Raw genomic sequence first — 14,998 nt, 5'->3', positions numbered from 1 at the left:
ACTACTGTGATATGTGGTTGTCCACCTAGCTATCTGAAGATGAATATACTAACTACTGTGATATGTGGTTGTCTCACCTAGATATATGAATATACTAACTACTGTGATATGTGGTTGTCTCACCTAGATATATGGATATACTAACTACTGTGATATGTGGTTGTCTCATCTAGATATATGAATATACTAACTAATATGATATGAGGTTGTCTCATCTATACAGAGCAGAGCAGTATAAACCCCTCAGAGATCCCCCCTCTATACAGAGCAGTGTAAACCCCTCAGAGATCCCCCCTCTATACAGAGCAGAGATCATCCCCCTCTATACAGAGCAGAGATCACCCCCCCCTCTATACAGAGCAGTGTAAACCCCTCAGAGATCCCCCCTCTATACAGAGCATAGATCACCCCCCTCTATACAGAGCAGAGATCATCCCCCTCTATACAGAGCAGAGATCACCCCCTCTATACAGAGCAGAGATCATCCCCCTCTATACAGAGCAGAGATCATCCCCCTCTTTACAGAGCAGAGATCACCCCCCTCTATACAGAGCAGTGTAAACCCCTCAGAGATCCCCCTCTATACAGAGCAGAGATCATCCCCCTCTATACAGAGCAGAGATCACCCCCCTCTATACAGAGCAGTGTAAACCCCTCAGAGATCCCCCCTCTATACAGAGCAGTGTAAACCCCTCAGAGATCCCCCCTCTATACAGAGCAGAGATCACCCCCCTCTATACAGAGCAGTGTAACCCCTCAGGGATCGTTCTAGACCGATGCTGTGTCACTACTCACTCCACGGTGAACTCGTGTGCTCCTACAGGGATGCAGTAAACAAACTGCATGGCGCTCCACAGCCGGTGAAACTCCACACACTCGTCCACGTGCATCACGCCATTGCTGGGCAACGGGCCGCGCCAGATGGGGTCGTCCAGGAAACCGCGGACACGTGTGAGGATGACCTCGAACATGGACAGGCCACAGCACAGACGCTCTTTGGTCAGCAGGTCACCTTCACGGGTAATGGCTATTTGCTACAGTGGAAGAGAGGGGGGAGAAAGAGTGGGGAAGTAAAAGAGGGGGAGGGGGATTAGGGAGGAGAATGGGTGGGGAAGAGGGAGGGCTGGTGTTTACTAAGGCAGTGTGGTGGTACCTGTGGGGTTCCCAGGGTTGGTGTTTACTAAGGCAGTGTGGTGGTACCTGTGGGGTTCCCAGGGCTGGTGTTAACTAAGGCAGTGTGATGGTACCTGTGGGGTTCCCAGGGCTGGTGTTTACTAAGGCAGTGTGATGGTACCTGTGGGGTTCCCAGGGCTGGTGTTAACTAAGGCAGTGTGGTGGTACCTGTGGGGTTCCCAGGGCTGGTGTTTACTAAGGCAGTGTGATGGTACCTGTGGGGTTCCCAGGGCTGGTGTTAACTAAGGCAGTGTGGTGGTACCTGTGGGGTTCCCAGGGCTGGTGTTTACTAAGGCAGTGTGATGGTACCTGTGGGGTTCCCAGGGCTGGTGTTAACTAAGGCAGTGTGGTGGTACCTGTGGGGTTCCCAGGGCTGGTGTTTACTAAGGCAGTGTGATTGTACCTGTGGGGTTCCCAGGGCTGGTGTTTACTAAGGCAGTGTAATGGTACCTGTGGGTTCCCAGGTGCAGGGCTGGTGTTAACTAAGGCAGTGTGGTGGTACCTGTGGGGTTCCCAGGGCTGGTGTTTACTAAGGCAGTGTGATGGTACCTGTGGGGTTCCCAGGGCTGGTGTTTACTAAGGCAGTGTGATGGTACCTGTGGGGTTCCCAGGGCTGGTGTTTACTAAGGCAGTGTGATGGTACCTGTGGGGTTCCCAGGCGTTCTATCAGAGGAACCAGGTGCAGGGCTGTGTATTTAGCCTCCAGGCGTTTCATCTTGGCATCAAGACGCTCACCCTCTACAATGAGAAGAGATAACAGAGTCACTGATCCAGACAGACAGACAGACAGACAGACAGACAGAAAATCTTACCCTTGACATGGACCCTGGGAAGAATGTTCTGGAATGGTGCGGCATGTAGCAGGTCACACACCTCCTCCTGAGACTGAGAGTGAAAGAGAAGATTGTTTAAATTGTCTTTTTTAGCAGCCATTGTATTTTCCAAGGTGTTGCTGCTAGCTACTGGTCACAGATGTTCCACTGACACAAGGTGTTGCTGCTAGCTACTGGTCACAGATGTTCCACTGACACAAGGTGTTGCTGCTAGCTACTGGTCAGAGATGTTCCACTGACACAAGGTGTTGCTGACAAGCTGCTAGCTACTGGTCAGAGATGTTCCACTGAAACAAGGTGTTTCTGACAAGCTGTAGCTACTGGTCAGAGATGTTCCACTGAAACAAGGTGTTGCTGACAAGCTGCTAGCTACTGGTCAGAGATGTGGGGAACTCGGACCACGCTGTCCCCCTACGCTCCCCTGGGGAACTCGGACCACGCTGTCCCCCTACGCTCCCCTGGGGAACTCGGACCACGCTGTCCCCCTACGCTCCCCTGGGGAACTCAGACCACGCTGTCCCCCTACGTTCCCCTGGGGAACTCAAACCACGCTGTCCCCCTACGTTCCCCTTGGGAACTCAAACCACGCTGTCCCCCTACGCTCCCCTGGGGAACTCAGACCACGCTGTCCCCCTACGCTCCCCTGGGGAACTCAGACCACCATGTCCCCCTACGCTCCCCTGGGGAACTCAGACCATGCTGTCCCCCTACGCTCCCCTGGGGAACTCAGACCACGCTGTCCCCCTACGCTCCCCTGGGGAACTCGGACCACGCTGTCCCCCTACGCTCCCCTGGGGAACTCGGACCACGCTGTCCCCCTACGCTCCCCTGGGGAACTCGGACCACGCTGTCCCCCTACGCTCCCCTGGGGAACTCGGACCACGCTGTCCCCCTACGCTCCCCTGGGGAACTCAGACCACGCTGTCCCCCTACGTTCCCCTGGGGAACTCAAACCACGCTGTCCCCCTACGTTCCCCTTGGGAACTCAAACCACGCTGTCCCCCTACGCTCCCCTGGGGAACTCAGACCACCATGTCCCCCTACGCTCCCCTGGGGAACTCAGACCATGCTGTCCCCCTACGCTCCCCTGGGGAACTCAGACCACGCTGTCCCCCTACGCTCCCCTGGGGAACTCAGACCACGCTGTCCCCCTACGATCCCCTGGGGAACTCGAACCGCGCTCCCCTGGGGAACTCGAACCGCGCTGTCCCCCTACGCTCCCCTGGGGAACTCGAACGGCGCTCCCCTGGGGAACTCAAGGGAGATTCCCATTCTTAAATGCGTCTTTTACACCAGCTGAAAATATGTTGAGTATGTTGTCTAGCAGCACCATATCACCAGGTAACATTCTGAGTATGTTGTCTAACAGCACCATATCACCAGGTAACATTCTGAGTATGTTGTCTAACACTAACAGCACCATATCACCGGGTAACATTCTGAGTAAGTTGTCTATCACTAGCAGCACCATATGTGCTAACAGCATATGTACTTGGTGAAAAAGGGTGATTCAGTTGTTGGGGTCGTGGTTGTGTAGCCGTGTTGGGATCGTGGTTGTGTAGACGTGTTGGGGTCGTGGTTGTGTAACCGTGTTGGGATCGTGGTTGTGTAGACGTGTTGGGGTCGTGGTTGTGTAGCCGTGTTGGGATCGTGGTTGTGTAGACGTGTTGGGGTCGTGGTTGTGTAGACGTGTTGTGGTCGTGGTTGTGTAGACGTGTTGGGATCGTGGTTGTGTAGACGTGTTGGGGTCGTGGTTGTGTAGACGTGTTGTGGTTGTGTAGACGTGTTGAGGTCGTGGTTGTGTAGACGTGTTGGGGTCGTGGTTGTTTAGACGTGTTATGGTCGTGGTTGTGTAGACGTGTTGGGGTCGTGTTGTGTAGACGTGTTGGGGTCGTGGTTGTGTAGACGTGTTGGGGTCGTGGTTGTGTAGACGTGTTGGGGTCGTGTTTGTGTAGACGTGTTGGGGTCGTGGTTGTGTAGACGTGTTGGGGTCGTGGTTGTGTAGACGTGTTGGGGTCGTGGTTGTGCGACGTGTTGGGGTCGTGGTTGTGTAGACGTGTTGGGGTCGTGGTTGTGTAGACGTGTTGGGGTCGTGGTTGTGTAGACGTGTTGGGGTCGTGGTTGTGTAGACGTGTTGGGGTCGTGGTTGTGTAGACGTGTTGGGGTCGTGGTTGTGTAGACGTGTTGGGGTCGTGGTTGTGTAGACGTGTTGAGGTCGTGGTTGTGTAGACGCGTTGGGGTCGTGTTGTGTAGACGTGTTGGGGTCGTGGTTGTGTAGACGTGTTGGGGTCGTGGTTGTGTTTACGTGTTATGGTCGTGGTTGTGTAGACGTGTTGGGGTCGTGTTGTGTAGACGTGTTGGGGTCGTGGTTGTGTAGACGTGTTGGGGTCGTGGTTCTTACCAGGCTCTGTTCGCTGAGCAGACAGAAGAGCAGTGCATTGCCCACCTCCCTGAGGTTCTGGAAGCAGACGGTCTTCAGTTCGGCGTACTCTACTATGTCCTTCAGCTGGTGGTGGAAAAACTCCAGGATACCTGGCAGGGAGGAGAGACGGCTACGTCAGCTAAACAAATCAAGGGATCGATTACTCTAAATGGCTAGCTACTGTAGTCTACTTTGCCTTGCTAAAACCTTTAATTATATAAATATCTAACAGACATTGAAGGGAGCTCCTTGTCTCTCCGGACTCACCCGGCGAGCCGTACTCGTGGCGGGGGAGACGGCAGATCTTAGGCATCACCTCCATCAAGGTCTTCACATACTGCATGATGGTGCCCTGGAGCTGGGGGGGGGGGGGGGGTTAATAACATACTGCATGATGGTGCCCTGGAGCTGAGGGGGGGGCAGGGTTAATAACATACTGCATGATGGTGCCCTGGAGCTGAGGGGAGGGGGGGGTTAATAACATACTGCATGATGGTGCCCTGGAGCTGAGGGGAGGGGGGGGTTAATAACATACTGCATGATGGTGCCCTGGAGCTGAGGGGAGGGGGGGGTTAATAACATACTGCATGATGGTGCCCTGGAGCTGAGGGGGGGGGGGGGTTAATAACATACTACATGATGGTGCCCTGGAGCTGAGGGGAGGGGGGGCAGGGTTAATAACATACTGCATGATGGTGCCCTGGAGCTGAGGGGGGGCAGGGTTAATAACATACTGCATGATGGTGCCCTGGAGCTGAGGGGAGGGGGGGGGTTAATAACATACTGCATGATGGTGCCCTGGAGCTGAGGGGGGGGGGGTGGCAGGGTTAATAACATACTACATGATGGTGCCCTGGAGCTGAGGGGGGGGGCAGGGTTAATAACATACTGCATGATGGTGCCCTGGAGCTGAGGGGGGGGGGGGACAGGGTTAATAACATACTGCATGATGGAGCCCTGGAGCTGAGGGGGGGGGGGGGGGGGGGTGGCAGGGTTAATAACATACTACGTGATGGTGCCCTGGAGCTGAGGGGGGGGGCAGGGTTAATAAATACTGCATGATGGTGCCCTGGAGCTGAGGGGAGGGGGGGCAGGGTTAATAACATACTGCATGATGGTGCCCTGGAGCTGAGGGGAGGGGGGGCAGGGTTAATAACATACTGCATGATGGTGCCCTGGAGCTGAGGGGGGGCAGGGTTAATAACATACTGCATGATGGTGCCCTGGAGCTGAGGGGGGGGCAGGGTTAATAACATACTGCATGATGGTGCCCTGGAGCTGAGGGGAGGGGGGGGTTAATAACATACTGCATGATGGTGCCCTGGAGCTGAGGGGGGGCAGGGTGTATAACATACTGCATGATGGTGCCCTGGAGCTGAGGGGGGGGGAAGGGTTAATAACATACTGCATATGGTGCCCTGGAGCTGAGGGGAGGGGGGGGGGTTAATAACATACTGCATGATGGTGCCCTGGAGCTGGACTCCTCCCTCCTCCCTACCTCTCTCCATTCCTCCTTCCTCCCTCTCTCCCATTCCTCCCTCCCTCCCTCTCTCCATTCCTCCTCTCTCCCTCTCTCCATTCCTCCTCCCTTCCTCTCTCCACTCTCCATTCCTCCTCCCTCCCTTTCTCCATTCCTCCTCCCTCCCTCTCTCCATTCCTCCTCCCTCCCTCTCTCCCATCCTCCTCTCTCCTCCTCCTCCTCTCTCCCTCTCTCCATTCCTCCTCCCTTCCTCTCTCCACTCTCCATTCCCCTCCCCCTCTCTCCATTCCTCCTCTCTCCCCTCTCCCTTCCTCCCCTCCCTCTCCCATCTCCTCCTCCCTCCTCCTCCATTCTCCATTCCTTCCTTCCCTCCACTCTCCATTCCTCCTCCCTCCCTCTCTCCACTCTCCACTCCTCCTCCCTCCCTCTCTCCACTCTCCACTCCTCCTCCCTCCCTCCCTCTCTCCACTCTCCATTCCTCCTCCCTCCCTCTCTCCATTCCTCCTCCCTCCCTCTCTCCATTCCTCCTCCCTCCCTCTCTCCATTCCTCCTCCCTCCCTCCCTCCATCCTCCTCCCTCCCTCTCTCCACTCTCCACTCCTCCTCCCTCCCTCTCTCCACTCCTCCTCCCTCCACTCTCCACTCCTCCCTCCCTCTCTCCACTCTCCATTCCCCCTCCCTCCTCTCTCCATTCCTCCTCCCTCCCTCCCTCCCTCCATTCCTCCTCCCTCCCTCTCTCCACTCTCCACTCCTCCTCCCTCCCTCTCTCCACTCCTCCTCCCTCCACTCTCCACTCCTCCCTCCCTCTCTCCACTCTCCACTCCTCCTCCCTCCACTCTCCACTCCTCCCTCCCTCTCTCCACTCTCCATTCCTCCTCCCTCCCTCTCTCCATTCCTCCTCCCTCCCTCTCTCCATTCCTCCTCCCTCCCTCTCTCCATTCCTCCTCCCTCCCTCTCTCCATTCCTCCTCCCTCCCTCTCTCCCTCCCTCTCTCCATTCCTCCTCCCTCCACTCTCCTCTCCTCCTCCCTCACTCTCCATTCCTCCTCCCTCTCTCCACCCTCACTGCCCATTCCTCCTCCCTCCCTCCCACTCTCCCTCCCACCTTCCCTCTACTCACCCTCCCTCCCTCCCACCCTCACTCTCCATCCCCCTCTCGCCCACTTACCCTCCACCCCCTCACTCATCCCACCCTTCTCCTTTCTCACCAGGCTCTTGACCACTTTGAGCAGTTCCTCCATGACCACAGCGATGCCCTGGTACCCCAGCAGACGACACATGGCCTTGATGTGAGGAGGACCAACAAAGTGTCTGTAGAAACCAAAGATACTGCTGTACGCCAGGTTCAGAGCCTGTAGAGAGGTAGAGGGAGACAGGAAGTTAAGGGCCTGTAGAAACCAAAGATACTGCTGTACCCCAGGTTCAGAGTCTGTAGAGAGGTAGAGGGAGACAGGAAGTTAAGGGCCTGTAGAGAGGGGAGAGGTAGAGGGAGACAGGAAGTTAAGGGCCTGTAGAGAGGGGAGAGGTAGAGGGAGACAGGAAGTTAAGGGCCTGTAGAAACCAAAGATACTGCTGTACCCCAGGTTCAGAGCCTGTAGAGAGGTAGAGGGAGACAGGAAGTTAAGGGCCTGTAGAGAGGGGAGAGGTAGAGGGAGACAGGAAGTTAAGGGCCTGTAGAAACCAAAGATACTGCTGTACCCCAGGTTCAGAGCCTGTAGAGAGGTAGAGGGAGACAGGAAGTTAAGGGCCTGTAGAGAGGGGAGAGGTAGAGGGAGACAGGAAGTTAAGGGCCTGTAGAGAGGGGAGAGGTAGAAGGAGACAGGAAGTTAAGGGCCTGTAGAGAGGGGAGAGGTAGAGGGAGACAGGAAGTTAAGGGCCTGTAGAGAGGGGAGAGGTAGAGGGAGACAGGAAGTTAAGGGCCTGTAGAGAGGGGAGAGGTAGAGGGAGACAGGAAGTTAAGGGCCTGTAGAGAGGGGAGAGGTAGAGGGAGACAGGAAGTTAAGGGCCTGTAGAGAGGGGAGAGGTAGAGGGAGACAGGAAGTTAAGGGCCTGTAGAAACCAAAGATACTGCTGTACCCCAGGTTCAGAGCCTGAAGAGGGTGGAGAGAGGGAGACAGAGGGATAGAAAAGAGAGCGAGAGAGAGGGAAACAGGGAGAAAGAGAGAAAGTTATGCCAGAATTTTCCCCTACAATATTCACTTTCTCGCTCCCTCCCTGTCTGTCAGCTCTGAGTTGCTGTTGCTGTAATCGCTCAGTGGTGATGCTCAGGACTGGAGGAGAAGTGTTCCACTACACTGTAGGGGACTGGAGGAGAAGTGTTCCACTACACTGTAGGGGACTGGAGGAGAAGTGTTCCACTACACTGTAGGGGACTGGAGGAGAAGTGTTCCACTACACTGTAGGGGACTGGAGGAGAAGTGTTCCACTACACTGTAGGGGGCTGGAGGAGAAGTGTTCCACTACACTGTAGGGGACTGGAGGAGAAGTGTTCCACTACACTGTAGGGGGCTGGAGGAGAAGTGTTCCACTACACTGTAGGGGACTGGAGGAGAAGTGCTCCACTACACTGTAGGGGACTGGAGGAGAAGTGTTCCACTACACTGTAGGGGGCTGGAGGAGAAGTGTTCCACTACACTGTAGGGGACTGGAGGAGAAGTGTTCCACTACACTGTAGGGGGCTGGAGGAGAAGTGTTTACTACACTGTAGGGGGCTGGAGGAGAAGTGTTCCACTACACTGTAGGGGGCTGGAGGAGAAGTGTTCCACTACACTGTAGGGGACTGGAGGAGAAGTGCTCCACTACACTGTAGGGGACTGGAGGAGAAGTGTTCCACTACACTGTAGGGGGCTGGAGGAGAAGTGTTTACTACACTGTAGGGGGCTGGAGGAGAAGTGTTCCACTACACTGTAGGGGACTGGAGGAGAAGTGTTCCACTACACTGTAGGGGGCTTGACTCTGACTCTGTTTTACAAATCTTTCATTGAGAGTATTTTAACTTTTTGTATTGTTTGTTAGTTTGGTAATGCATATGTCAGCCAGAGAAATATGCTGAGAAGGATTATCACCAAAGCAAGCAAGATACTGGGAGTCCAACAGACAGGCCTGGAGGAGATCTTTAAGGTCAGGGCCCTCCCCAAGGTACTTGGAGTCAAACAGACAGGCTTGGAGGAGATCTTTAAGGTCAGGGCCCTCCCCAAGGTAGTTGGAGTCAAACAGACAGGCCTGGAGGAGATCTTTAAGGTCAGGGCCCTCCCCAAGGTACTTGGAGTCAAACAGACAGGCCTGGAGGAGATCTTTAAGGTCAGGGCCCTCCCCAAGGTACTTGGAGTCAAACAGACAGGCCTGGAGGAGATCTTTAAGGTCAGGGCCCTCCCCAAGGTACTTGGAGTCAAACAGACAGTCTTGGATGAGATCTTTAAGGTCAGGGCCCTCCCCAATGTACTTGGAGTCAAACAGACAGACCTGGAGAAGATATTTAAGGTCAGGGCCCTCCCCAAGGTACTTGGAGTCAAACAGACAGGCCTGGAGGAGATCTTTAAGGTCAGGGCCCTTCCCAAGGTACTTGGAGCCAAACAGACAGGCCTGGAGGAGATCTTTAAGGTCAGGGCCCTCCCCAAGGTACTTGGAGTCAAACAGACAGGCCTGGAGGAGATCTTTAAGGTCAGGTTCCTCCCCAAGGTACTTGGAGTCAAACAGACAGGCCTGGAGGAGATCTTTAAGGTCAGGGCCCTCCCCAAGGTAATTGGAGTCAAACAGACAGGATGAGATCTTTAAGGTCAGGTTCCTCCCCAAGGTACTTGGAGTCAAACAGACAGGCCTGGAGGAGATCTTTAAGGTCAGGTTCCTCCCCAAGGTACTTGGAGTCAAACAGACAGGCCTGGAGGAGATCTTTAAGGTCAGGGCCCTCCCAAGGTACTTGGAGTCAAACAGACAGGCCTGGAGGAGATCTTTAAGGTCAGGGCCCTCCCCAAGGTACTTGGAGTCAAACAGACACGATGAGATCTTTAAGGTCAGGTTCCTCCGCAAGGTACTTGGAGTCAAACAGACAGGCCTGGAGGAGATCTTTAAGGTCAGGGCCCTCCCCAAGGTACTTGGAGTCAAACAGACAGGATGAGATCTTTAAGGTCAGGTTCCTCCCCAAGGTACTTGAGGATCAAACAGACAGGCCTGGAGGAGATCTTTAAGGTCAGGGCCCTCCCCAAGGTACTTGGAGTCAAACAGACAGGATGAGATCTTTAAGGTCAGGTTCCTCCGCAAGGTACTTGGAGTCAAACAGACAGGCCTGGAGGAGATCTTCAGTAGGACCCTCCCCAAGGTACTTGGAGTCAAACAGACAGTTTTCCGTACAGGTACTGGGGCTGGGTAGAGTTGTACTGACCTTTGACCCGTACTGGGGCTGAGTAGGGTTATACTGACTTTTGACCCGTACAGGTACTGGGGCTGGGTAGGGTTATACTGACCTTTGACCCGTACAGGTACTGGGGCTGGGTAGGGTAGTACTGTCCTTTGACCCGTGCTGGGTATAGTTATACTGACCTTTGACACGTACAGGTACTGGGGCTGGGTAGGGTTGTACTGACCTTTGACCCGTACAGGTACTGGGGCTGGGTAGGGTTATACTGACCTTTGACCCATACAGGTACTGGGGCTGGGTAGGGTTATACTGACCTTTGACCCGTACAGGTACTGGGGCTGGGTAGGGTTATACTGACCTTTGACCCGTACAGGTACTGGGGCTGGGTAGGGTTATACTGACCTTTGACCCGTACTGGGGCTGGGTAGGGTTATACTGACCTTTGAGCCATACAGGTACTGGGGCTGGGTAGGGTTATACTGACCTTTGACCCGTACAGGTACTGGGGCTGGGTAGGGTTATACTGACCTTTGACCCGTACTGGGGCTGGGTAGGGTTGTACTGACCTTTGACCCTTACTGGGGCTGGGTAGGGTTGTACTGACCTTTGACCCGTACTGGGGCTGGGTAGGGTTATACTGACCTTTGACCCGTACAGGTACTGGGGCTGGGTAGGGTAGTACTGACCTTTGACCCATACAGGTACTGGGGCTGAATAGGGTTATACTGACCTTTGACCCATACAGGTACTGGGGCTGAATAGGGTTATACTGACCTTTGACCCATACAGGTACTGGGGCTGGGTAGGGTTATACTGACCTTTGACCCGTACAGGTACTGGGGCTGGGTAGGGTAGTACTGACCTTTGAGCCATTCAGGTACTGGGGCTGGGTAGGGTTATACTGACCTTTGACCCGTACAGGTACTGGGGCTGGGTAGGGTTATACTGACCTTTGACCCGTACAGGTACTGGGGCTGGGTAGGGTTATACTGACCTTTGACCCGTACAGGTACTGGGGCTGGGTAGGGTTATAATGACCTTTGACCCATACAGGTACTGGGGCTGGGTAGGGTTATACTGACCTTTGACCCGTACAGGTACTGGGGCTGGGTAGGGTTATACTGACCTTTGACCCGTACAGGTACTGGGGCTGGGTAGGGTTGTACTGACCTTTGACCCATACAGGTACTGGGGCTGGGTAGGGTTGTACTGACCTTTGACCCGTACTGGGGCTGGGTAGGGTTATACTGACCTTTGACCCGTACAGGTACTGGGGCTGGGTAGGGTTATACTGACCTTTGACCCATACGGGTACTGGGGCTGGGTAGGGTTATACTGACCTTTGAGCCATACAGGTACTGGGGCTGGGTAGGGTTATACTGACCTTTGACCCATACAGGTACTGGGGCTGGGTAGGGTTGTACTGACCTTTGACCCGGGCTGGGTAGGGTTATACTGACCTTTGACCCGTACAGGTACTGGGGCTGGGTAGGGTTGTACTGACCTTTGACCCGTACAGGTACTGGGGATGGGTAGAGTTGTACTGACCTTTGACCCATACAGGTACTGGGGTTGGGTAGGGTTGTACTGACCTTTGACCCGTACTGGGGCTGGGTAGGATTATACTGACCTTTGACCCGTACAGGTACTGGGGCTGGGTAGGGTTATACTGACCTTTGACCCGTACAGGTACTGGGGCTGGGTAGGGTTATACTGACCTTTGAGCCGTACAGGTACTGGGGCTGGGTAGGGTTATACTCACCTTTGACCCGTACAGGTACTGGGGCTGGGTAGGATTGTACTGACCTTTGACCCGTACTGGGGCTGGGTAGGGTTATACTGACCTTTGACCCATACAGGTACTGGGGCTGGGTAGGGTTGTACTGACCTTTGACCCATACAGGTACTGGGGCTGGGTAGGGTTATACTGACCTTTGAGCCGTACAGGTACTGGGGCTGGGCGTTGGGCGGCTTGTCCCTCTGGAACTCCTGAGAGAAGGGCAGGACCGTGCGGACAAACCTAGAGAGAAGAGAGAGATTGGATATTCCAATTAATAATTCATATTTTTCCATTAACCACAGAGAGCCCTCACAACGACAGGGAGAGAGACAGGAATACATTTCATAAAGGTGATTAAGAACTTAAAACATGTCCACCTGGTTTCTACCCCCCCTACTCTCTCTCCCCCATCAGGGATCCACCTGGTTTCTACCCCCCCTCTCTCTCTCCTCCATCAGGGATCCACCTGGTTTCTACCCCCCCTCTCTCTCCCCCATCAGGGATCCACTTGGTTTCTACCCCCTCTTCTCTCTCCCCCATCAGGGATCCACCTGGTTTCTACCCCCCCCTCTCTCCCCCATCAGGGATCCACCTGGTTTCTACCCCCCCCCCCCCCCCCAATCAGGGATCAACCTGGTTTCTACCCCCCTCTCTCTCTCCCATCAGGGATCCACCTGGTGTCTACCCCCCCTCTCTCGCCCCCATCAGGGATCCACCTGGTTTCTACCCCCCCTCTCTCTCCCCCATCAGGGATCCAGCTGGTTTCTACCCCCTCCTCTCTCTCCCCCATCAGGGATCCACCTGGTTTCTACCCCCCCTCTCTCTCCCCCATCAGGGATCCACTTGGTTTCTACCCCCTCTTCTCTCTCCCCCATCAGGGATCCACCTGGTTTCTACCCCCCCCCCCCCCTCTCTCCCCCATCAGGGATCCACCTGGTTTCTACCCCCCCCCCCCCCCCCCCTCTCTCCCCCATCAGGGATCCACCTGGTTTCTACCCCCCCCCCCCCCCCCCCATCACAGAATTCTGACTACATCAGATGAAACATCCTCATCACAGCTAGCTGTACATGTGTCAGACAGACTGCTCTGATATGTAATGAAGAAATCCTTCATAACCCCCTCTGCTGTAAACAAGAACAGGTAGAAATCCTTCATAACCCCCTCTGCTGTTAACAAGAACAGGTAGAAATCCTTCATAACCCCTCTGCTGTAAACAAGAACAGGTAGAAATCCTTCATAACCCCCTCTGCTGTTAACAAGAACAGGTAGAAATCCTTCATAACCCCTCTGCTGTAAACAAGAACAGGTAGAAATCCTTCATAACCCCTCTGCTGTAAACAAGAACAGGTAGAAATCCTTCATAACCCCCTCTGCTGTTAACAAGAACAGGTAGAAATCCTTCATAACCCCTCTGCTGTAAACAAGAACAGGTAGAAATCCTTCATAACCCCATCTGCTGTTAACAAGAACAGGTAGAAATCCTTCATAACCCCCTCTGCTGTTAACAAGAACAGGTGGAAATCCTTCATAACACCCTCTGCTGTTAACAAGAACAGGTGGAAATCCTTCATAACCCCATCTGCTGTTAACAAGAACAGGTAGAAATCCTTCATAACCCCATCTGCTGTTAACAAGAACAGGTAGAAATCCTTCATAACCCCATCTGCTGTTAACAAGAACAGGTGGAAATCCTTCATAACCCCCTCTGCTGTAAACAAGAACAGGTGGAAATCCTTCATAACCCCTCTGCTGTTAACAAGAACAGGTAGAAATCCTTCATAACCCCCTCTGCTGTTAACAAGAACAGGTGGAAATCCTTCATAACCCCCTCTGCTGTTAACAAGAACAGGTAGAAATCCTTCATAACCCCTCTGCTGTTAACAAGAACAGGTAGAAATCCTTCATAACCCCCTCTGCTGTAAACAAGAACAGGTGGAAATCCTTCATAACCCCCTCTGCTGTAAACAAGAACAGGTAGAAATCCTTCATAACCCCCTCTGCTGTTAACAAGAACAGGTGGAAATCCTTCATAACCCCCTCTGCTGTTAACAAGAACAGGTGGAAATCCTTCATAACCCCCTCTGCTGTTAACAAGAACAGGTAGAAATCCTTCATAACCCCCTCTGCTGTAAACAAGAACAGGTGGAAATCCTTCATAACCCCCTCTGCTGTAAACAAGAACAGGTAGAAATCCTTCATAACCCCCTCTGCTGTAAACAAGAACAGGTGGAAATCCTTCATAACCCCCTCTGCTGTAAACAAGAACAGGTGGAAATCCTTCATAACCCCCTCTGCTGTAAACAAGAACAGGTGGAAATCCTTCATAACCCCCTCTGCTGTTAACAAGAACAGGTGGAAATCCTTCATAACCCCTCTGCTGTAAACAAGAACAGGTAGAAATCCTTCATAACCCCCTCTGCTGTAAACAAGAACAGGTAGAAATCCTTCATAACCCCCTCTGCTGTAAACAAGAACAGGTGGAAATCCTTCATAACCCCCTCTGCTGTAAACAAGAACAGGTGGAAATCCTTCATAACCCCTCTGCTGTAAACAAGAACAGGTAGAAATCCTTCATAACCCCCTCTGCTGTAAACAAGAACAGGTAGAAATCCTTCATAACCCCCTCTACTGTTAACAAGAACAGGTAGAAATCCTTCATAACCCCCTCTGCTGTTAACAAGAACAGGTAGAAATCCTTCATAACCCCCTCTGCTGTTAACAAGAACAGGTGGAAATCCTTCATAACCCCCTCTGCTGTAAACAAGAACAGGTGGAAATCCTTCATAACCCCCTCTGCTGTAAACAAGAACAGGTGGAAATCCTTCATAACCCCTCTGCTGTAAACAAGAACAGGTGGAAATCCTTCATAACCCCCTCTGCTGTAAACAAGAACAGGTGGAAATCCTTCATAACCCCCTCTGCTGTTAACAAGAACAGGTGGAAATCCTTCATAACCC

At 53.4% G+C, this 14,998-nt stretch overlaps 1 protein-coding gene across 8 annotated transcripts in view; it reads right to left on the bottom strand.

The window, feature by feature from the left end:
• cyfip1 (cytoplasmic FMR1 interacting protein 1) overlaps positions 1–14,998 on the bottom strand; it is a 123,075-nt gene that overhangs the window by 16,675 nt on the left and 91,402 nt on the right. For 7 of the 8 annotated variants that reach the window (XM_090227922.1, XM_090227467.1, XM_090229040.1 and 4 more), the window contains 7 exons: positions 12,193–12,280; positions 7,115–7,258; positions 4,696–4,786; positions 4,408–4,538; positions 1,986–2,058; positions 1,817–1,911; positions 796–1,034 (listed from right to left, as the gene is read on the bottom strand). In XM_090227922.1, the coding sequence (XP_090084048.1) occupies positions 796–1,034; positions 1,817–1,911; positions 1,986–2,058; positions 4,408–4,538; positions 4,696–4,786; positions 7,115–7,258; positions 12,193–12,280 (861 nt within the window). Of the gene's footprint in view, positions 1–795; positions 1,035–1,816; positions 1,912–1,985; positions 2,059–4,407; positions 4,539–4,695; positions 4,787–7,114; positions 7,259–7,786; positions 7,997–12,192; positions 12,281–14,998 lie in introns of those variants that run through there. The other variant, XM_090229157.1, reaches the window with a different exon arrangement.

The sequence above is a fragment of the Oncorhynchus mykiss genome, chromosome 1 (assembly GCF_057628025.1).
Source record: "Oncorhynchus mykiss isolate SJ-2025 chromosome 1, ASM5762802v1, whole genome shotgun sequence".
NCBI lineage: Eukaryota > Metazoa > Chordata > Actinopteri > Salmoniformes > Salmonidae > Oncorhynchus > Oncorhynchus mykiss.
This window is presented reverse-complemented; position numbering and strand designations above follow the sequence as displayed.